This window comes from Phoenix dactylifera, chromosome 7 (genome assembly GCF_009389715.1).
Source record: "Phoenix dactylifera cultivar Barhee BC4 chromosome 7, palm_55x_up_171113_PBpolish2nd_filt_p, whole genome shotgun sequence".
Lineage (NCBI taxonomy): Eukaryota > Viridiplantae > Streptophyta > Magnoliopsida > Arecales > Arecaceae > Phoenix > Phoenix dactylifera.
The window spans coordinates 8,765,255-8,788,851 of record NC_052398.1 but is presented as its reverse complement, the minus strand read 5'-3'; the positions used below and the strand labels follow the sequence as shown (position 1 = coordinate 8,788,851).

At 39.9% G+C, this 23,597-nt stretch overlaps 4 protein-coding genes across 5 annotated transcripts; all 4 read left to right on the top strand.

The window, feature by feature from the left end:
• The first annotated feature begins 4,055 nt into the window (after positions 1-4,055).
• LOC103711364 lies at positions 4,056-4,755 on the top strand. The gene has a single exon (XM_008797475.3). The coding sequence runs from the start codon at positions 4,115-4,117 to the stop codon at positions 4,529-4,531; it is 417 nt and encodes a 138-aa protein (XP_008795697.2). The 5' UTR covers positions 4,056-4,114; the 3' UTR covers positions 4,532-4,755.
• Positions 4,756-7,731: 2,976 nt separating this feature from the next.
• LOC103711363 lies at positions 7,732-8,533 on the top strand. The gene has a single exon (XM_008797474.4). The coding sequence runs from the start codon at positions 7,884-7,886 to the stop codon at positions 8,289-8,291; it is 408 nt and encodes a 135-aa protein (XP_008795696.1). The 5' UTR covers positions 7,732-7,883; the 3' UTR covers positions 8,292-8,533.
• A 1,899-nt stretch (positions 8,534-10,432) lies between these two features.
• Positions 10,433-11,088, top strand: LOC103711362. Its single transcript, XM_008797473.3, has one exon. The coding sequence runs from the start codon at positions 10,482-10,484 to the stop codon at positions 10,899-10,901; it is 420 nt and encodes a 139-aa protein (XP_008795695.1). The 5' UTR covers positions 10,433-10,481; the 3' UTR covers positions 10,902-11,088.
• Positions 11,089-15,229: 4,141 nt separating this feature from the next.
• On the top strand, positions 15,230-23,380 carry LOC103711361 (formin-like protein 18). Of its 2 annotated transcripts, XM_017843849.3 has the most exons (6): positions 15,232-15,846; positions 19,778-19,889; positions 20,016-20,187; positions 20,261-20,457; positions 20,990-21,130; positions 23,016-23,380. In XM_017843849.3, exons 1-5 carry the CDS (start codon positions 15,380-15,382, stop codon positions 21,110-21,112), a joined length of 1,071 nt encoding a protein of 356 aa, XP_017699338.2. In that variant the 5' UTR covers positions 15,232-15,379; the 3' UTR covers positions 21,113-21,130; positions 23,016-23,380. The 2 variants fall into 2 exon arrangements, with proteins under 2 accessions (XP_026662132.2, XP_017699338.2); XM_026806331.2 differs by lacking the exon at positions 20,990-21,130 and having other exon boundaries at positions 15,230-15,846.
• Positions 23,381-23,597: the final 217 nt, after the last annotated feature.

The window sequence follows — 23,597 nt, the reverse complement described above, 5'->3', positions numbered from 1 at the left end:
CTATAAGCTCTCCTAATTCTTCATTGTTTCCAAAAACTTTGTTTTGACCTAGACATCTGAGTGTCTCTCCTCGGATCAAGTCTGACAACCCTTGGTATTTTTTCTCTTGTTTGCAAATCGGACTGCCAACTCTGAGCCGGTCTATTTGCTAGCTCATTCAGTCTTGTCAGGATTTTGGTGTGCATCTAGCAGAGGAATAAATGTTGGCACTTCTGAAGATTATGTACTGGTCAAGAACAATGCTTAATTAGCTTCAGTATCATTACTTGATTGTAAGATGCACCAGCGTTAAAGTAATTTAATTAGTGATACCATAGTTTTCAAGAAGAGACAGAATACAGTATGTACGTTTCTGAAAAAGCTTTTATAGAAGACTCATGCATGTCCAATGTCATCATAGAGCAATCCAATCTCATAAGATGGTTCAAGGCTTAAAAACCCTCCTGTCTTATCAAATTCGCATGCCCAACCTTATTTTCTGTAAATCTTTGCCACCAAACATCACAGCTGGTGGCAGCCTCTAGCACCAAAACACGTATCCTTCTCATAGAAAATTGCTATTTTCATCTTGACCAGAATGTTATGCACAAATTATTTGCCTTTAAACTCAATTGATCCTTTTTCATTTAAAGGCAAAATATTTATGACTTCATCTTGAGACAGCCCAATCTTTGAGCTTTTTGCTCCACTAATCTTTGGTAGAATTTTTTCAGCAAGTTTAACATGTAATGAAAAACACATATAACAAAATTGGTTATGTATGGTTGCCCCAAGATCTCATTTAAAAAAAGCTAAGTAAAATATGCTCATTAAATTTCTTGACTCTATATAAGTATTCAAAATCTACCCAATGTACAGTCGGTAATGAGGCTTAATCTATGCCTATGAGTTCTCATAATATTAAATAGAACTAAAATGAAAAACTAAATTTTTACTTCGTTGCCGATGTAAACTGCATCCTCTAGACTAGTTGCTCGTAATATCGAACAAAATGTTACCACAAAGTTCGAATTAAGCGGTCTAGCAACATCCTAATATAACTTGTTAATTACTACAAGGAAGAAAAAAAAGACAATATCAAATAATGACCGTACCATATAATGAACATATCATATATATATATATAGCCATTTCTGACGGTTATAAAGCCAATGGCATTGAGTGTAATATAGCATGATTATAAATGCATTGCTTTGGAATCACAACATTATCATTTAAAATTAAATACTAAAAATTATAAACTAAAAAATAATTACCGCCATTAACCACTTACAACTACTCGGAAATAGTTTAACAATTTATAGGCATAACAACCCATATGGTTGCCATCAACGTTCCCCTCGAAGTACGTCATGCCTGAGAGAAAATGGCACGTACAAAGTGACAACATACGTGGACAAAATTAAATGATGCTTTCGAGAAGGCAGTGCTCACGGCATGAAGCATCTTCCACAGCACATGCCATCATCAAGTAGACAATTATGAATTATAAATAGCTGCATTAAGAAATGAACTGCCATCAAATAATATAGTCCACAAGCATATGGGCACTCATTATTTGATGGCCATCTATCTTTTAATAACAACTATTTAAATATATACAATACTCTACCGTGCCCAAGCTACACTGTTGGTTAAAAACTTAATAGATGGTAGCTTATGACATCATTAAAGGCGTTGTTTAACTATCAACACACGCTCAAATCCATACCAAGAACAATAATTCGTTGAGCAGCTGCAAAGACGGTGTGATTTCGTGCGAGCCCATGCTTCGATCCCATGGTTTCATACCGTTGGCGTTACCCACCCTGGTTTCAAGTACCTCAATAAAACCTGCAATGGAGTTTCCGAATTGGCCACCCGGAGTCGTAGGGGGCCTTGTCTCGACTTCATGCTCTTTCTCGAGGCGGTGTGCCATCCGTTTGCTTTATAAAATGGAAAACTTGTCATACCCTTCTAGTCTTCATTAGGCCTTTTCTTCGAGGCATGACATGCCGTGGGCCTCTGAAACCAGTGGTACAAAACAACACGCGCCGCTGCGACGAGCCCAAGGTCTTTCTCCAGTTGTTTTTCTTTTTAGCGTTTTTACTGCTTGTTTTGCTTGGGAGGTGAGTACCTAAACAACCGAACCGTGGATCGGAGGAGACGAGGAAGATGAATGCTCGCAGTCATTTATGGGCTCGGATTCTTTCCATTGAAGATGATGCTAGCGGTCACGAATAGGCTCAAGTCCGTTCCTTTGTGTCATAGCGATGGAACCATGGAGTTGGAGATCGGCATACATATCATACTATTTATAATAATTTAGAATCTCATCTAATAAAATTTATTTGAAACGTGTTAGAATTATTCTAGATTATTCTAGAATGATTTTCTGTATATTCTAATTGACCTTGGTGATCATGTATATTTTTTATAGAATGATTAGCACATTAGAATCATTCTAGACTATTCTAGACTGATTTCCTATATATTTTAATTGACCTTGATGATCCAAGTGATCCTGTATAATCTTGATTGATTTATGATTGATTGTATTACCAAATTTAGTCAGCCTTCTAATACTATATAAAAAATACTGATTTAATTAAATTAGTTAAAAATATTTTAATCTAATTTAATTTTACTCTTACTCTAAGCAATTTTACTCTTACTTTAAAGATGCAATCTTTGAGTGAGATGCATGTGTTTCATCACCTTCATTGCTTTTCTCAAAAAGCAAAAACAAGAAGACAAAAAAACTTTATACCTCTTTTCCAATTTTACTTGATAATGAGGTGACTTGATCACTAAACCATCATAAATTTTAATGGATGATGACCATGGCATCATTTTGTAATAATAAGGGTCTTACTTAAAAAGATTGGACAAAATATATTATTTAAATTTTTTGATTCTGTATAAACATCGAATAAAATTCTGTTCGTCCGATTCCTGTCTAACTAAAAATATGCTAGACAGATCGTTGTTAGAACCGACGAACAAAAGTTAATTTAAATTCTACTCTTACCTTTCCTACTCGAAGAATAGCGGTTGTAAGAGGTCGATCCACAGGGAGGCGATTGGAGTTGCATAAAAATCAGAACGTTCACTCGGGTTTGAAATCGATTTTTGAATGATTAAAGAAAAATATTATTTTGAGGATGTTGATGGATTCTCTAGTCTACCGGAGAATGTTTTTTAATTGAAATTAACTAAAAGATAGGTATTTAAATTCGAAAAGCATTTATATATTTAACTAATTAAAGAAAAGCTTTAGCATAAATTAAAATGGATGAAAACAAGAAGATTGAAGTGAACACAATTTGCATAAAAGAAGATTTAATGTATTGCATAAAAAGAACAATTAAAAGATTTCATAAAAAGAAAACAGAAATTAACTTGAATCTAGAACAGGGATTGCATGAAAGAAAATTGATGGATTCGACAAATAATTTATACCAAACTGAACACATACCCTACCACATTTAGTTTGTTTTAAACATTAAGACATGTTTAATTACCAAGCGCGAGAAAGGGAACGCCAGCCTACGCATCCGCCGCAAAGACGTTAGATGTGAGTTTCTATGCAAATTAAGTTGCAAACCCATCTGCGACGCCGTATCGATTGCCTTCTCTCGGGAATAAAGCAAAAGCACTGCTACCTACATTTAATCCAGCGTCCGTCCAACCTTTCACCGCCTTAGCGAGTTCGAGGCCATGTAACCTTTACTTCTGGTCGACGCAACTACTGTGGCTGTTCACTGTTATGCTGCTCTCTGCTTGGTGCCTTCTTTGATTCCCCAACTTCCCACGCTCTGTTTTTCCTGGGCGGTTGCCACCTTTTGTTCAAAAGAAATAGAAAACTTCTTAGGCTATCTCAAGTCTAATGGGTCAGTTCCAAGCTTTCAGTCCACTTTTTTCAGCGCCTTCCCATAATTAAAGCCACCCACCTAAACCAACGAAGGGTACAAAAACCGCATGCCACTGCCCACAGGGTTAGGGCAAGCCCAAGGTCTTTCTCTACTTATATATAACCAGCCAGGCACCATGCGAGCTCAAAACCAAAGCTCTTCTTCACGTTTAACTTTGGTGTTCTTTTAATTGGGAGGAGTGTTTACCAAGAGAAACGAAGATGAGCGTAGAGATATTGGACGGAGCCACCATTCGCGAGTTCGTGGAGGACGAGGGAGCCTTCAACGGGTCGGTCGAGGACCGGTTTGCGAGCCTCGACGCCGACCGGGATGGCCGGCTCTCGTATGCAGAGATGGCGAGGGAGTTGATGAGCCTCAGGGTGCTGGAGACCCACTTCGGCATGGACGAGGTGAAGCTGAGCCCCAACGAGCTTGTTCAACTCTATCGTGGCCTCTTTGCTCGGTTCGATCATGACGGCAATGGAAGCGTAGACTTGGAGGAGTTCCGTTCAGAGATGAGAGATATGATGCTGGCGGTGGCCAACGGGCTCGGTTTCTTGCCGGTTCAGATGGTGGTGGAGGAGGGAAGCTTTCTCAAGAAGGCCGTGGAGAGGGAGTCGGCAAAGTATGCCGCATAGAGGTCTTATGTTTTTTCAGAGAGTCCTAGGCTTGTTGAGCTATCTTCCTATTGAGTTTTAGTTTGCCGCTTCCTACTTCTTGTTTTCCTATTGAGTTTAGATTTATAAAATTGCCGATGGATTTGTTTTCAGAAGAGATGGTACGATGATTCAAATGTAACTTCCTTTTTGAGGTTTTGTACTTCATGAGATAATTACTAGTGAATCGAAAATTTGAGATTTATGTTAGCTTATTGATCAGTCTAGTATCTGATTGATCATAGATGACAAATTGCTAACCAATGGGCTTGTGCATGAGGAAGTAAACTAATGAATTCGCGTTGAGAAATGCAGGTTATGAAACAAACGGATCTTGTATTTTAGTTCATGACTTCAGGCGATTCTTGCTAGTAGCTCTTGGAAGTAACGGCTATTCTTGAGATTGCGAGTGAGATGATAAGACTAAATTAAGGCTGCTCCAGATTAGGGGTGACAAAATATGATCCGATCCGTCAACTCGATCCGTGTTCGACCCGCCATAAACAGGTTTGGCTTTGGTCTAAACAGGTTCGGATCGTAAACAGGTCGATCCGTTTAATCTATTTATTAATTGGGTCGGATATGGGTTTTAGATGTCTGACCCGTTTAAACCGTTTAACCCGTTTAAGTGTTGGGTAGGTTAAATAGGTCTAAACAGGTTAAACGGGTTAAACAGGTCTAAACAGGTTAAACGGGTCGAAACAGATCTAAACAGGCCGGGTTGGGCCGGTTAAACGGGTTAGGTAGGTTAAACGGGTCGAGTTGGGTAAACAGGTTAAACAGGTCGGGTCGGGTTGGGCAAACAGTTAAACGGATCGGGTCGAGTTACCTATTTAATAAACAGGTCGGGTTCAGGTTTATAATTTTCTGACCTGACCTGCATGTGACCCGACCCGTTTATAACCCGATCCGATTGTCACCCCTACTCCAGACTCGCTTCAGTTTGGCCGAGGTGGGGTCTAACATCTTCGGAAAATGCTATGAAGCACACAAAAAGTTTATGGAGCCCATAACTGCTTATTTGGCCGACTCCTTGTAGTTGGTGTATATTATAATCAAATCTTTATATTATCACATAATGGTAGAAAATTACATATATGAAATTAGATTTTATAACATACATCAACATGCGTATAGCAGTAAATTTTTGAGTTGCACCAATTCACTTTTACCAAATGGTAAGAGAACTATTAATTAGTAGTGTTGTGGTTCAAATCTAGCTCGAGGGTGACCACGCTAGTGAAGCCAAAAGAGCCGCCGGTGCTGGAAAGGGAAAGACATGAGCCGCCTCCTGCGCGACGGCTGCAGACCTGCACAAAGTTTCACTGGTGTTCCCGGTGAGGGCTCTCCAACGATCAAGATAGAGTGGGCAGATTTGGTCCAGCCAAAAAGGTCCCTTAGGAATTACCTGACCGAGCTATTTATAGCCTCGGTGGAGTATCCTAGGTGACGGAGGTACTGTCAGTCCCCATGATGAGGGGGTATGGCTCTGAGCCGGATGGCGTGCAGCCCAGGTAGGCAAGTAACGTGCGGTATAGCCCGTTCTTAAAAACGGTAGGGCGTTGACAGTCACAGCAGGATATGGCCGGAGTAGTCAAGGTGCCGTCTGACTTCTGTTGGCCAATTATGGAGATATGACGCGGCAGTGTGATAAAGTACGGCCGCGCAGGTGGGCGTGGGCCCGCACACTGGTGCGGTTGCTGACGAGGCCGAACTCGTTAAGTAGTCGCATCATTCGTTTGACGAGGTCAATCTGGCGGATACTGGGAGTAGCTCGATTTTGTGGGTTCCGGGGTGTGCTCGGAGGTGCGCACCGAGTTCGAGGATCGGGTGTATCGTTGGGGGTTTGGCGTCCGGAACTTGGTCGAGACGGATCGGTATTTGTTTAGAGGCACTCCGAACTTGGTCGGCGAATGTCCAGAGTTGGTGAAGCTTTCAGCAAAGTTCTGAGGACGAGTTGGTCCTAGGCCGAGGTGAAGATTCATTCGATTGTTGTTGGTGTTTACTGGGCCGAAACTGGGCAGCCTTTTAGCTGTGGGCTGGATGACCCATTTTTTCCTCTATCAAGTGTGTACATAACAAAAGCCTATTAGCATTTCACATTTTCTTTACCAAGGGTCTTAGGCATATTGAGCTATCTTTGTATTGAGTTCATCTTGTGACTTTCTACTTAGATTTTTTATGGATAACTTGCTAAAATAATACAAAATAAAAATACTAACTAAATAATATATATATATAATTAGATAAATAAAATTAATCATACAATAAATATTATTAAATTAGAGAAGTATAAAAAATAACATAAAATAATAATGACAACTGCCTACTGAAAATTTTGTGAGGGATAGATGCACTAGCCAGGTATGGAGAAATTAGAAATTAGTCTGTCTAGTAATAATATCATATATTATTACTTGAAAAATAATATATAGGATTGTACTTTTCACAAAAGAGTTGTTAACGTCTATTTTCAGTATCATATATGATATTTTGTTTTGAAAATAATTTATAAACTAGGGAAACATAATCAACACGAAACAATCTCTTGTAACTACAATGAATCAAGTTAAAAATAATCATAATGAATGTAATTGCGGTTACTTATATATTCACAACTTGCACCTTGTTCTTTTGGACAAGTGTATATATATTATACACCATTCACATTCTTGCATACAATTTAGACAATATGACATAATGCACAAGAAATGGGACGAATTTCCAAAAGACAATGCTGATGGCGTAATGAATGTTATGATGGTGGCCAAAACGGTCACTGATGCCATTAATTTAAAGTTTTAGACGTTAACACATGCTTAATTACCAAGCAAGAGAACACTAATCCATAAATCCGCAGCAAAGACTGGCCTTCATGCGAGCCCATCGGAAACAACGAAAGAACGGTGCACTCCCAGGGCTGGTTGGTCGTAACTCTAAATTAAATCCCACCGACCGCGCGAACGTCTGACTTTCGGTCAATGAAAATAGCATCGGGTTTCAGACTCCTCGTCAACAACGTACCATGGGCTTTTTGACCGCCTACTTTTTCTCTCTCACCCTTGGTTCTTGACTCCGGACTTCTCCCGTACTTTCCTGCTGCTTCTAGTCGTTTATGACCTCCCAGAAACAAAAGGTGGAAAACAACGCGCCCACAGCCCACAGGGCTACGGCCAAGCTCAAGGCGGCGAGGCTTGTCTTGGGTTATATATATGTAAGCAGGTAGGCACCATCTCTTCCTCGTAGCAAAGCTTTTCTTCACCTTCTAACAAGCCTCTTTTTCATCACCTTGAGCTCTTTTTCATCACCTTGAGATATACTAAGAGAAGCAAAGATGAGTGTAGAGATATTGGATGGAGCCACCATTCGTGACTTCGTAGAGGATGAGAGGGCCTTCAACGGGACGGTCGAGGAGCGGTTTTCCAGCCTCGACACCAACTGTGATGGCTTGCTCTCATATGCAGAGATGGCGAAGGAGTTGATGAGCCTTAGAGTACTCGAGACCCACTTCGGCATGGATGAGGTGAGATTGAGCCCTGATGAGCTTGTCCAGCTCTATCGCGGCCTGTTTGCTCGGTTCGATCATGACGGCAATGGAACGGTGGATCTGGAGGAGTTTCGGGCAGAGATGAGGGAGATGATGCTCGCTGTGGCGAACGGGCTCGGGTTCTTGCCGGTCCAAATGGTGGTGGAGGAGGGGAGCTTCCTCAAGATGGCTGTGGAGAGGGAGTCGGCAAAGTGATCTAGTTAATTTCTTTTTAACTGGGGACCTTATATAGCCTTATTGAGCTATCACTATAAATATTGAGTTTGATTTGCGACTTTCTAGTTAGATCTTCGGGAGGGCCGGGTTCTGACTCTTTTGTACCGGGGGTTTTCCTGTTTTTATTTTATTATTGTCATCAGTATTTCATTTTCTTAATGAACTTTAGATGACCGTATAGAGTTTTTTCTCGAAGGATATATATTAATTTATTTGATCGAGAGGATGCTTGCTTGATGGAATATTACCATGATGGTCTGAAGAGAGACAATATGAGCATTTCAAGATTGCTAATCTGACACTATATTCTTCTTCATAATATTGTCACTTTTGGCATTATATGTGTATATATATATTTCATGATATGAGAAAGGAGACTAAGCTGAAATCAAAACTGTAGCCACAACAGACATCAGACAGAAAACTTGGACTTAAGTAGGCCCGATTGAACAAAACTCCCAAGGCATCAGCTGAAAGTATACATCCCAAATTTGACTGGTATCTGATCAGCAGCTGAGATAGAGAAGTCGCCTTGTGATGCTTTGGCTGCCATCCAATCCGTAGCCTGATTTTACCTCCTTGCAGTACATGTGTCGCCTTGAACGCCCATCTTGACCTCTTCCATTGCAGCACATCCTTCAGCAAGGGCATAGACCCGTTTGTAGACACAGAATCATGAATCCAATGAACAATGGTTTTAGAGTCCCTTTCCAACCAAATTTGATACACTCTTCCTCTACCAAGGCTCTGGATACATAATCCATTAGAGCTGGCAAAGACGAGGGAAGAAAACCAAGGCCACTCTGATCACATAGGCGCTGCCAACATTGGTGGGCATAAGAACAAGTTATAGTAACGTATTCACAATCCTCAATAGATGATAGACAGAACACATACTTGTAGATTTTCATTATTTAAGCAGGCTTAGCTTCATCAATTCCCGCATAGCAACTTGCGAGTGCCAAATCCAACTAAAGTTAACCAATTTAAACTGAATCACCCAAAGTAGAGCAAATGTCTCTGACTGCCACATAATCGGGCTTGCTGTTGCCTGTAAGCTTATCAGCCCACTGTCCTCTTGACAAGGAGATGCCAGTCGGGAACACAGCAGTTAACAAGGTCCACTCCCAGGATTTATCATGTGCCATGAAGGGAACCACCTTTCGTTGACTCAGTAGGGACTAGTCTGAGCTGCCGGTGTAACCAAAAATAAGAAAAGAAACCACCCGCACAGCAAAAAAAGGTTCACCTCTACCTTAATATAAGCATGCCAAACACCAAGAGAAATGGTAGAGAGCCATACTATAAACAAATCGACAGTTATTAATATTAGAGTAAAAGCTAGCATTGTATGATAGTTGATTAGCCATACTGGGGTTGTAGGGGAAGAGGTTTTTTTTTTTGGTACATTGGTGGCTCATACGGTGTGGATGCAGCCAAAAAAAATAAAAAATAAAAAATTATATAAGTGTTTTGGTATGGACCTACGGTCCTCTTAGAATAAGAGCTTTTGAGTTCATACGTAGAGAGACGGTATAACAGTGTTTAAACCAGAAAATATTTCTATCAATCATGCAGTTTTTTTTCTTTTTTGCTAGAGATCGATCTATCAGGCATTTTTGCAAGAAGGAATAAATAATAAAGAATAAAGAAGTACGCTTTAGACGACCGGTGGGCATACGACATGTTCTGGCTGACATGATGTGTTGCTTCACGTTACCATGTCGGCGCTCTTCTCATCCCTTCGTGACTTCGAATATACTTTGGCATGTCCTTAGCCTTGCTCCAAAGAGAGAGAATATTCGAAAGCAATATCAATCCCAAACCCGAGGCCAGCCAACGGCACAAAAAAGCGAACTTGCTACCCTCGTCTGCGTTGCCTGCAAGCATTCCATGGGGTTCGCAAATTGATTTTGACCAGGTTGCATGCTTTTCCGTATTCCTTGGTTCCCAAGATTGACCACTCAACGTGCCATGCCGACTATGGAAGCGGACCGAGCCCGCAGTAAAACAAAACAAAGACCAAAGAGTTGACCACTAATACAACAGGCGAGAAAGGGCATAGGGAAATTAACAAACCCCCTTCACTGCTCTTTCTTTATAAATAAGAAGGCCAACGACCTTCCTTTCCTCAAAACAGAGTTCTCTTTTCTTTGCCTTGATCCAAAGATGAGTGTGGAAGTGCTAGACGGAGCGACAATCCACAACTTTGTCGAGGATGAAGTGGCCTTCAATTCGTCAGTCGAGGACCGGTTCGCCGGCCTCGACACCAACCATGATGGCCTACTCTCGTATGCGGAGATGGTGAGGGAGCTGATGAGCCTCAGGGTGCTTGAGACCCACTTCGGGGTGGATGAAGTGGGATTGAGCTCTGACGAGCTGCTTCAAGTCTATCGTGGGTTGTTTGCTCGGTTCGATCATGATGGCAATGGAACAGTAGACTTGGAGGAGTTTCGGGCCGAGATGAGGGAGATTTTGCTCGCTGTGGCGAATGGGCTCGGATTTTTGCCAGTTCAGATGGTGGTGGAGGAGGACAGCTTCCTCAAGAGGGCTGTAGAGAGGGAGCAGGCTCAGAAGCTCACCGTTTGAACTTATCGCTCCGGGAGAACGTCCGGCCGCTGCCATTCTGATGATCATGCTTTTTGTTTAGCTCTTATTCTCTCTTCTTCTTCAACTAAACCTCCTACCTAGATATCAAGAATATTGAGTGTTTAAACTGTACAAGCTTATGAAGAAATAAAAGGTGGCAGTTTTAGATGTTATAGAGGACATCAAATGCTTGGTTTCATCAAAGGTTTCAAATTTAAGATGCTCGAGTGCTTGGTGAAGTTCTATGATTTCTAGTGAAAAAGTGCAGGCACAGGTAAAGCTAAATGATTGAAAAGTGTGAAAGTAGGTCATGTTTGTGTAAAGCAGAAAATAAAAGAGAGAAGGAAGTAGACTCTACAATTTACAGAAGTATAGTTGAAGTTTTGTTTTGATGTTTTCTTTATTTTTGGTTGAAAGGGAGATAGATAAGCACCCGGCTTTAATTGATCTGATCAAAAGAATAAAAAAAATTCAGAAGCTGCCGAGAGTAATCTCTGTTACAAATGGAAAGGAACAGAGAAAAAAGAATCTGAAAAAAAGCAGTGGAGCTCTGGCACCCGGACAAAAAATTTCTTCATCCAATCCTTTGCAACAATAGGAGTAGAGAACCTCACAAAATCAATCATAGCTTCTGGCAGCACACAATCCTGAAACGGTGGCACGCGGGAGTCTGAAACAATGGCACGCGGGAGTCTGAAACAATCCCTTTCCACTATTGACCTCTGCGTTCAATTCACTGATCAGGCTAGTAGACCTTGAAGTAATTGACTATTGATCCCATTCAACTAGTTCAAGTTTTGATAAATAAACTAGCTCAAGTAATCCTGAGATGCAGAAGGTGCAGCAAAGTCATTAATTGCTCCATGGCATCAAAGCTTGATCTTAAAGACAGCAATATGTTTATCCGACATTCCAAGATCCGAATTTATTGGAAGTAGCGCAAGATAGAATTTGTTTGTGATCCACAGGGTAAGGATTGAAGAGTTCTAGCATCCCTATTCCCTGCTTCTGTGACAGTTCTACCAATTAGGGGTCGAGGGTTCAAACTCTCCACCTATTTGAGACAGTCAAAGGACTTGGGAAACCTGCCAAAGTAGGAGTCCTGCCAAAGCACTACTGTATTGGTTCTTGAGGTGCTGCAAAAAGGGGCTGCTTTCAGAAGTGGTCTCATGAGGGGGAAGATATGCGGACCAAGCCATGACTGCGGGCCGAGACGCTGGCTGTGTCTTTTTCCCAGCTTTTTGCCATGGAGTGGAGCCGGAATGGGACTGTCAACTACTTCGTCGAGTTGTCCACTGAGGGGCCTCGCCGGGGACTGGATTTCGTTGCTGTCTTAAGTGAGGACCGACGGAGGGTGTTACTTTCTTTAATCGAGCTCTTCCAAGGTGGAACTGAGGCTGAGAGACTAGATGCTGCAACGTGAGCTTTATAGGGAGTTTTATGCAAAACTTCTCATGTCAACTCTGGAATTAGACTCGGCGGCCGGCGTGCAGCACTAGTTCAAAACTGACAGATGAGGAGGGCAGGGGCATTTTGGGCCTTTTCAAAAAAAATAAAAGGGGCTCAAGGACCGAAAATTAAACTTGGTAAAGATATTAGATGAAAGATTTTAAGACTGGTCAACCGGGACTTTTTGTTATAGCGGGGTCTTTTGGAGGGTGGGGAATTAATTACAAAGACTTCACTCCATTTCACTTTTATTACATTCTTTTGTTGATAAACTGGATTGCATACCACTCATGCTTTGTCACGAGAACACGGGCTTCCGCTTCATCCATTTGTATAAGCCAGACCGAGCAGTTGGAGGATAATTCTGTCAACCAGGTGATCGTTGGTAAGTTTAAAGGAGACTCTAATAACGAGAAAATTGCAGCTGGTGCATGGATTGACAACAGTTGTTCCAAGTCTCCAAGAGACTGCAGTGGAGGAGTCTGTCTTCCAACTACTTCCTGTTTGCGTGGAGGACTTGCAATCGCACAGACAACGCCCTCACCGCCCAAAACTTTCTAGTTTCGCACTCATCATATCCATCCTCATCGTTATCATCATCACCATTTGAGCTCGAGTTGCACGGGAATATACCACAAATCGCAGATCGAGGATATTGCCATAGACTGAATGACGTGGATGCTTTAACTACTGGAGTCACGTAAGCGGCATTATTCTCGTTTACTCTCCTCCGTCACCGTTGAGTACAGACGGAGAAGCCTTCGCTCACTCTGCAGACCTTGGAGATCTCCTCGGATCTCTCGTCGCAGCCACCATGGATGGTGGTTCGGGCATCCATGCGAGAAGCCGCCGGGTTCCAGGCTTCCAGCAACGGATGGCCGCAGGGTCCCCGGAGAGTAACGGGAAAGCGATGATAACAAGATGATGGTAAGTAACAGTGAATCCGAACGCCGTCAAAACGGTCAAAACGTCTAGTTTTGAGAAGGCTTGGGACCTCGTGAGGCTTACACGTCAGCGGATAGGAGGCGGAGCACGGGACCTCCTTGCTAAGCAAGGCAAGGCAAGAACGGAAACGACAAGTCGTACGAAGACTCAGAGAGGGATATCATTAACGTCGACCCTACCGGGCCCCCAACCTCCCGTCCACCGGTTGAGTCTGCTCACCACCCGGTGAATAACTACCATTTGGGCTTTAGATAGATTTCACTTTGGTCCGGTTTCTAAACCTGGTTTTAAATGAGGAAAATAATTTGCTATGAGCCCCCATTGTCCAAAAGAAAAAAGATATAGGAAAAGGAAGTAACCTAGTAAGTTAGGAGATAATTAGCTAGTTTAGAAATTCGAAATACATCGCTCTAAAGCTAGATTTGTTTGATTATTTTTTATGACTTGGATTAGGTTTTTGAAGCATAGCTTATTAAATATAAAATTTATTTGGTAAAAATAAGTAAAATATTGAAAAAGAAAAGTAAAAGATGGAGAAAATTTATATGATTTCATGAACAATTGTGTATAGACTTTGAATATTTTTCAAATCTATCTGCATATCTCCTATATAAGTTGTAATTATTATAAGATTACATGAATGAAGCATAAACAACCAGTTTTTGTATTGTTGAATAAATTATGATCATTTTTTGTTGTAATAAAAAATGCTTCTTTAGTTTCTATATGCATATTTACTCATGATTTATTGAAGAAGTTTAAACCCTCTCCAATTCTTAAAGCAACTAGATAATTTAGTTAGTCACTATAACCTTTACAGAAACTCATTCTAATTATTGCAATAGATAATAAGATTCAATTGTAGGACATGCTTGTTTGGTCACCATTTTCTAATATAATTCAAATAAACCTATATAGATTGTCAAAGATAACAACTACTTTTGAAGAATAGAAAAAAAATTAAATTTAATGAAAACTTCGATCTTGTTAAATTGCTTCCATAACTTTCAACCATATTCAATCACGTGAAATAACAAGCAATCGTGCATTTTCCATGTGGCACATAATTTATCTTTTTTCTATTTTTGCTTCAAAATTTGATTTTACAAGATAAATTTTAATTCATTATCTTATTATATACCATTTCTATACTTGCAAGCCAAGCCTTACATTACATGATTTTTTTTAGTGAAAGCATAACTTAAAGATAACCTAAAGAAAAAATTTGGCAAAAATGTTACTAAGATTAATTTTTTTGAATTGGGGTTTTACTTTGAAATTCATGCTATTCAAGTTCTATTGTCTTGCACTACAGATATAAAATTAATTGCATTATCACAATGAAAGCATTTGATTGAGGACATTATAATCTAAGTCATAACAATAAAGATTGCAAATAAAAATAGAAAATAATAAAATTAAAATTTGAGATAAAAAGTATATAAACAAGAGAAAAACGAAGAAGTAAAAGAGCCATTTTGGAGGGAAGATATAAATTTCGTAAATAAATTAAAAAAAATCAATTATCAAAAAGGTCGAGTTAGATTTATCATTTAACATAATAAAAATCGATATTACATTTAAATTCAATCCTTGTTATGATTCAACCCCTGATATGATCAATCAAAATGCGCATTTAACTTTTTGAAGTCAGCAAGTGTCTCAAATAACTGTATCAAAAAGTCATTGCATATAATTGTAGCATGGGAGAGTGTGCCGAATTAAGACTAATTTTTATTCACCAGCAAAACATAACAATCCGCAAGCTTTTCAATTTAAATGCACAGAGGTAATCTCACCAGTCGTAACTAGATCCTGGTGGCCCAACCCGCAAGGGCGATGGCGTCAGTTTTGTCTCCTCGTAATTCGTGACACAAAATGAGGGCATTCCCGTCAATCTATTTTATTTAAGAGAGAGAGAGAGAGAGAGAGGAGAGAGACAGACAAGGAAGAGAGAGAGAGAAAGAGGAAGAGAGAGAGAGAGAGAGCAGGGACGAAGGCGGGGAAGGGCAAAGGATTTGATTTTTTTTTTCTCTCCTAATTTTGTTTGTCGTTAAATCGCCATTAGATGGTAGTTGGTGGCGATGGTGTCGGACCAAGACATAGCGAGCTGCGTGCAGTCTCTTCTCCGGCAGGCCGGCCCCAACGCCGTTGCCTCCGTTAACGGCGTCGTCCGGGAGCTGGAGGCCAAACTCGGCCTCGACCTCTCCCACAAGGCCGGCTTCATCCGCGACCAGATCGACCTCCTCCTCGGCCAATCAAAGGGCCATTTTGCCCTCCCACCGCACCCCCAATTCCACCCCCAACCCCAAGCCCTCCACCACCTCCACCCCCAATTCCAGCCCCCTCCCCCGGCCTCCTCCTCCCCCTTCACCCACCTCCCCCACCACCACGAGCTCTCCTTCCGCTACCCCCCGCCTCGCCTCCCAGCCTCCGCCCCCGCCGCGGCGGCGGCGGCCCAGCAGCAGCTCCGGCAGCAGCAGCAGCACCAGCCACCGCCGCTGCCGACGCCGGCCGTCCCTCAGCCAGCCGCGCCTGCCCAGAAAGAAAGGTGACTCCTTTTTGCTTCTTTCTTGCCAATTTTCAAATTAGGGTTTTGGTTGTTGTGAAAGTTGCGTGCTTTTTACTGATTAAAGTAAAGTTGTTTGCCACCACACCCCCCCCCCCCCCCCCCCCCCCCCCCCCCCCCCAAAAAAAAAAAAGTATGTTATTTGCGTATGATGGGCGGGAAATAGATTTTTAGGGTAGAGTTATGGGTATGTGAGGTTTGGGCGGCAAAGTTGGAATTTGGAAGATTTAATACTTTGTGTTTCGAAAAAGAGAGATTTTTTCCATTGGGAAATTGCTGAACCTGGAGGTGGTGAAAGAGTAGAGTTTTGGCTGTTGTAAAATTGTGGATTTCTGTATTTAAAAATAATATTTGCTCTAATCTATGGATTTGGAGTGAATAATAAAATCAACTTCTTCATTATTTATGGACTGGTGCGAACGCGAGCGAGTGGCTCTGAAGGCGCGATCATCAGAATGAAGGGCTCTGATGTCCCCATCACTGAACTTGGTTGACTTGAACCTAAACAGCTCATAGTATTGTCTAAACCTTTTTCTATAGTTTTTGTTGAAGATGCTTGTAATTTTCAATATAGTCACATGGAAGCCTGTGCTATTGTCAAGTCAAAGTGGACAAGTAAGGGGATCATGGTGAAACAACTTCTCTTAGCAGCTGAAGGGATAAAAGTAGAAAGAGTTGATCAATGGTAGTGCAGTGTTGTGTCCTTTATAGGTTATTATATCGGCCTAATTGTTGATGATAGGGCACACTTCATTTGGAGCAATAGGTTATGGGATCCTTTGTTATTATGTGGTTAGCTTTTCTCTATATGATTACCCTTGGTAGATTTTTACAGGTTATTGCCTTGTTGGGAGAGTGGCAAGTTATATATGTCTATGATAAATGGTGCTTTGTGTGTTGGAAGGAAAGGTTGCTTGCAGTTGTCTGGTATCATCCATGAGTTCAACAATGTTTTGAAGAATTGTTCTATGGCATTATACCACTCGCGGGCTGCTATAGTACGTACCATGGTACATTTTGCACTAACACAAGGTATTTACTGGTACCAAAACACACACACACACACACAAAGAAAGGGTGCTGAAACATATTTAATCTTGGTATTGAGTGATACAAGGTGGTGTGGTCCGGTTCTTTTGGACTGTATGGGAAGGTTTAGGCCAGTTTTGTCTATGGAACAGATTCTATGGTTGTTGTTGATCCTTATTCTGTATTGTATGTACTGGTTGATAGGAGCGAGATTTCATATCTTGAACTTGACATTAATTGATGTAGTCTCAGGACTCCATCTTACTCCATCTTATATATAGTTTATGTTTTTTGTTGTTTCTGTGTTTTCCATCCAAAGCCATGTTAGGCTTGGATTTTCAATCGAGTTATGTACTAGTACTGCCAAGCAAAAAAAGTCTAACTAGGTGTGATAGGAAGCCTAACCTAACTCCAAACTACTACACTTAATTGCTTGAGCCTTAGCCTTTTTTCAATACCCACGATCATCACTCATCTCTAGGAACGGAGGAGGATGGATGATAATCTTGGAAATAGAATTGTACATGTTGAAAGTATGGAAGAAGGGAGAAAGGAAGTTAGAAAAGAAAAAAAAAAGAGAAAAAAATATTGTTCACATGAACAGTAACCCAACCCGTTACTGTTCATGGAATAGTAACCCGACCCGTTAGTGTTCACGGAACAGTAACCCGACCCGGTTACTCCTCACAGAACAGTAACTCGACCTATAAAAAGAGGACAATAGCCAAAAAGAAGAAGAAGAAGAAAAAAAACCTTAGAAATGTGAGTGCCATCGTGGGCGAAGCCCTGAGAGATTCTTTTTCTTCTACTTTCATTCTGCTTCTTGACCTATTTCTTCTTGGAGCCATCTTCTTGACCCGGTCATCTTTCATCTCGATACTTTGGTGGAGCGCGTCCTGAAGATTCTCATTGGATTGGAGGGACCAAACTTGCAGAGATAATTATCCAACTAGTTCTATCACCATTTTTTGCCAATCCCTCATTTTTTCGTCCATCAATCATTATCTCCACCCACCATCATTACCATCGTTGCCATCTATCACATCCTTAGAACCCGAGAGTATTTGCAGTATTTATTTTATTGTTCTGTTGTGGTTATTTTCAGTTTGTTACATTAGTTATATTTTATTGCTTAGGCTTCATTAATAAGATATCTATTATGTTCTGTTTCACGTTCACATACCTCTATGATGATCTTTTGGGATGATAAGTTTTTGCTGAAGTGTCTAATCAATCGCACCATAATTGATTATTATGAAATCAATCTACACCTCTAGTAATCGATTATAGGTTGCACCATTAATGGATAGAAAGTTTGGAAGTTCATTATCTATCATATTCAGTGGAGATTTAAAGAAAGAGGAGTTATAAGTTTCACAATTTCATGCTCAACATAGAAAATCAAGAAAGGCGGAACAATTTTGAACTACCCAACTCAAGGTGTACTGAGCCATATGGGTGGCAGACCATGACGGTTTCAGCAATGAAATCGAGAAATCGGCGAGAGAGGAGGAGAGGGAGAAGAAAGGAGAAGAAAAAAGAGAGGAAGGGAGAGGGCATCACTTACCGGAACAGGGTTGAGGGAGGGGGTAGAGAGGGCTTTCGAAGCTCTCTCTCTTCCGTGCATCAGAACAGGGCGAAGCTCGTGTTTCGAAAGGAAACAGGGGCTTCGACCCCTTTTTTTTTGATTTTTTAAAGTGAAGCCGACAACCACTATTGACTTTACTTAAAAAATTTCAAAAAAAAGAAAATAATAAGTGAAATTGACAGTGGTTGCCAACTTCATTTTAAAAAAAATTAAAACATATTTGTACCAAAAAAAATTAAAAACATATAAAAAAGGGCTGAAGCCCTTGTTTTCTTTTGAACTAGGGACTCCGACCTTGTTCCGATGCATGGAGGAGAGGGGGCTTCGAAAGCCCTCTCTCCCCCATCCCTCGACACTGTTTTGGTGAGTGGCACCCTCTGCCTCTGTCTCTCTCCCTTCCTCCCTCTGTCTCTCCCTCTCTTTCGCTCTCCAGCTCCCCTCCCTCCACCTCTCTCTAAACCGCGTTCTCCCGCTCTCCCTCCCTTTCTCTCTCTCTCTTTATTCCTTTCTCCTTCTCCCTCTTCCCCTCGCTTGCCGGTTTCCTCATCAGTTCATGCTGGAATGGCACGACACGGGGCGTACTGTATTGTATCGCTAGCCTACCTGCAGGGGTGCTAGCTTCGGTATTGTGGATTTTGGTGAAAATACTTGGTTTTTGTTGAAGCATTCCCTTATTTGGAAGGGAAATGTTGGTTTTAGGAACTGCGAATGAAGAGCTTGTTTTCATCTTGCATTTACCTCTCCCTCCTTCCTAGGTAGACATATTTTATTTGTTATTTATGTTTTTTTCCTTGTTCCTCTTGATTTATTTATATTGCAACCTTTTAACATATTTATTGTTTATAATGCTATTCAACTACATGGTCTCCTTGCTTCTAAAAAGGAGGGTGAAGGAACAAGAATTGATAAGGCAAATAAAGATGGTGTATGAAAAAAATCCAGATGCAGTTTGCTGATTCATCTATGCAAGTCCCTGGCGCCCTAGTTGTAAACCCCAAAGTCAAAATTGTGAAAAATGAAGATATGTGCGTGCAGATATCTAAGCATGCCAATCTAAAGAAAACTCTTATTAGTATGATCTTGGCTTATCTTTTATCCCTATCTCACTCTCTTGTTCATACCCAAAACGGGAAAAGATGTTAGATGGGCGAAGGGCCATTCGTTTCCTAACAACAAAAAGGCGTACCTTTTATCCATCACACATTTAAAATACTGGGCTTTCATGAAGACATCAATAGCATTGCTTGCTTGTCTGATATTTGTTGTGCTTACTCACACTTGTGATTTATGTTTCAGTGCTCCTGCTGGAGTTAAGCGGAGAGGTGGACCAGGGGGTTTGAGTAAAGTTTGCGGCGTTTCACCTCAATTGCAGGCCATTGTTGGTGAGCCAACCATGGCAAGGACTCAGGTTCTTTCTGCTGACTCAACTTTTACTTTTGAAATGTTTATCCTTTTGTAAGTTTTGTAAAAAGCAATAGTCAATACTTTTGGACTTGTTTAAGAATATCAAATATGCACCTGTATCTTCTTTCAGATTGTGAAGCAGCTGTGGGCATACATTCGTAAGAATAATCTCCAAGATCCTAATAACAAGAGGAAGATCATATGCAATGATGAACTGCGTTTGGTTTTTGAGACCGATTGTACCGACATGTTCAAGATGAATAAGCTGTTAGCTAAGCATATAATACCACTTGAATCTACAAGTTAGTGCTTTTTTTGGTGTCTTAGAAATAGGCTGCAAGTTAGTAATACTAAAATCTGTTTCAATTTTTGCAGGAGATCCAGGTCCAGAATCAAAGAAGTTAAAGGCTACAGCTACAGAAGTGGTTTCTGCAACAGAACCTGATGTTGATCAATATCCTGTTGTTATATCTGATGCACTGGCCAATTTTTTTGGAACTGGAGAAAGGGAGATGCTTCAATCGGAGGCTTTGAGGCGTATTTGGGATTACATAAAAAATAACCGGTTGGAGGTTAGTGCCACTTATCTATATGTGAGACCATTTTAGTGAGGTTGAGTTGTCATTAGTCATTCTTTATAGCTTTTGAGCCTGTCCCTTTGACTTCAGATTTGCCTTTTGACTTGGTATTTTAATACTCAAAATTACATTATTTCCTTATCAGGTTTCATTATGAATTGATGCTTCCACATTTTACTTTTTTAGCTTGTAAACATGAAGAGCTTCTGCCATGCATGCATGCAACTGTGCCAAACAAAAATGATTCATTATTTCATTACTTACGAGATATCATGTAATGGCAATAGTGCTAGTTGTTCTTTTTGGTTCATATTAATCTCTTTGAATAAATTTTCTCTGCTTAGCTTTTTAGTTGTATACCTATTCTTTTACTTATTTTCTGTCTTTTTCTTTCATGTAACTTGTTTTCCTTCTACTTCTTTTCTTTTGTGTACTTTTTCTTTGCCTTTTCTTTGATCTCGAGCCAGACTCAACATCTCATAGTTTTCATTTTAACAATTTGTTTGTTTAATGTAATTTGTATTAGGACCCCATGAACACAATGGTGATTTTGTGTGACACTAAACTTCAACAACTTTTTGGATGTGAAAGCCTTTCTGCACTGGGGATATCAGATATGTTGTCATGCCATTTGTTCAAGCAATCGTAACACAGATGGCATTAACTGGTTAGATGGTCCTTACTCTATGCCTGATATGCACATGTTTTCTGCAAACTTAGATTTGCTAAATGCTTTCTATCTTGGCACCATGTGCTTGTTTATGTTTAGAAAATGACAATGAGCTTTTCTATGTAAGCAACTTTAATCTAGTTCTGTTTGATGGTTGATTTCTGGGGACTTAAAATGCTTTCAGAACATCAAAAGGAGCAACTTTACTTGGTTCAAATAGGTTAAAAGCTATTGCAACTAGGAGCTTTCTGTTGATGAAAATATAATTCAGCAAAGTCTAAAGAATGCGAACAGGATTAGTTTATCATGTTTAGAATTCTTGAATTTTGAGAAACTATCATGAAATCATGACTTCTGATGGTTTAGTAATGATTTTGGATCATATTCTAAAGTGAGAATTAAAAATGGAACTAGAGGCTAGAGGGAAAGTAATGAGGAACAAAGAAGATGAGAGGTAAAAGGAGGGATTGCACGTTGTTTTTTCCATAAAGTTTCACCATAATCTCTAAATCATTGGATCACTTATTTCCTTATATTGCCTAAGTTGCTTGAACCTCAAGAAACAAGAATCAAGTTTAGACCCTTAATTTAATCAAACTGATTTCTTTTTCTTTCTGAATTCACAAAGCAATTTACAACTAGATCTATAGAGTTCTGAGCACAATTTTCACTTCAATGATATGCATCCACTCAGTTATGTTTCCGGAAGAGTAGCAGCTTAAGGTATGAGTACATTGCATACAATAAGTAAAAAAGAGAAATAAACCGAAAGTAAACCTCCAAACAAATGTTTAGTTGAAACTATCATCTAAACCTTCAGACTACATCAGGTGATGTTTAAAAACGTAGGTATGCTATGAAGCCGAGTTGGATTTGATAGATTTTTCACAAAGTCTAGATTATCTCCTGCTCTACTCTGCTTTCGTTAAACTTGTTCTTAAAAAAGCAACTGGGAGAAGTTTTCTTTGCACCGTCCGATATCAAGAGAGAAAACAACACATTAACTAAAGAAATTTTCATCATCTAGATGCTAGTTTGCATCATGTAAATGCATAGAAATTATAGAAATATCATGTTGGTTCAAACAACAAATACATTGCGATCTCCAATTAAGGTAATGTTTCTAATTATTTCCTACCATAGTTTTGTGAATGACAGGTTATAATGTTCATGATATGGTTTCTTGAACTTCCTATGGAGAATTTGATTTATTAATTGTATTATGAAGTACCGGTTTGCTTACATTTCTTGATGTATTGGAGGGTTAGAGTTGCCAATTCGTTCACTATTCTTTTATATTGTACCAAATTTGCTTCTAATTCATTAATCTGGAGCTTAGTTTTAATGTTAGACCCAAGAACCATCATCTCAGCCACCGAGAATAAGTGATAATGTTCTGCACGTTTATCTCTGTACTTCATTCCTTGTTTCTTCTTCATTTTCCTTCTCTTTTTAACACCTTTTTGGGTCATGAAAGATCAGCAAGTTTTGGCTTTCAAATTTGTCGGAATCAATCTTTTACAGACAATTACTCAACTAGGTTAATTTCTAAAACCAACTCTGTAATGCAATTGTGTTCTCCTTGGAGCTCTATTTCACATATGTTACCTTCATTGAAATGATTAATTCTCAGGTTTTTCATCATTTATATGCTAATGATGAAAAGTGCAATTGCACATGTCTATTCTTACTAAAATTAATGCTTTAAACTTTTTTAAATTTTCATGGCTGACTAGCTCTTCTTTTGTTTATATTGTATAGTTGAGTTTCACCTAATTGATATGATGCATTTGTTACATTGTTCTTAGATAGTTTCAATTGGTATGATTGGCATATCTGAAGATAAAAGAAATAACCGGCTTTCTTCAATTTTTCTATGCAGATGGAAATTACAGTGACATCTGAGTGATCTAACAATATAACAGATACTGATGAAAAAAAGATCATTTTGCTGAATGTGTTTTGATTGGTTGTATTTTATTATGTTTAACAAACCTTTTATTTTATGGGCAAGATGTAGTTTACTCTTTTGTAGTGGTAAAGAAAATGTTGATAGTTGTCACAGTATCCAATTTGAGTCTTCTTGAAGAATGTCAGCCTCTAGCTTCTGTTGTTGACAATGCAAAAGAAAAGGTCCATAGCATCTTCTGGCCTTGCGACAATACATACACTACAGATGCTAGCAGTGATTTCTGTATCCAGTTTGTTAAACAATTGAAATGAATCAAAACTATGTTTTAAGAAAAAGTAATTACATCTCAAATCCCTACCCGACCCTCGTTGGAACAAAAAACAAGAAAAATGGTCTAGGAGTTGGAGGGAGAAGGTAGGGGTCCTCCAGGAGTTGGAGAAAACAGGGCAGAGAGCAAGGGAAATTTATGAGGACCTCGCATGCTCCATGCGAGGCTTTGCAATCTTACCATTGGTTATTTTCGTGTTTTAAATTTGAAATATCTAGATCAAG

Coding starts and splice junctions, on each gene's coding strand:
- LOC103711362 (XM_008797473.3), top strand. CDS start 10,482: ATGAGTGTGGAAGTGCTAGACGGAGCGACAATCCACAACTTTGTCGAG.
- LOC103711361 (XM_017843849.3), top strand. CDS start 15,380: ATGGTGTCGGACCAAGACATAGCGAGCTGCGTGCAGTCTCTTCTCCGG. Junction 15,847..19,777: donor GCGCCTGCCCAGAAAGAAAG/GTGACTCCTTTT, acceptor TTTATGTTTCAG/TGCTCCTGCTGGAGTTAAGC. Junction 20,188..20,260: donor AATACCACTTGAATCTACAA/GTTAGTGCTTTT, acceptor CAATTTTTGCAG/GAGATCCAGGTCCAGAATCA.
- LOC103711364 (XM_008797475.3), top strand. CDS start 4,115: ATGAGCGTAGAGATATTGGACGGAGCCACCATTCGCGAGTTCGTGGAG.
- LOC103711363 (XM_008797474.4), top strand. CDS start 7,884: ATGAGTGTAGAGATATTGGATGGAGCCACCATTCGTGACTTCGTAGAG.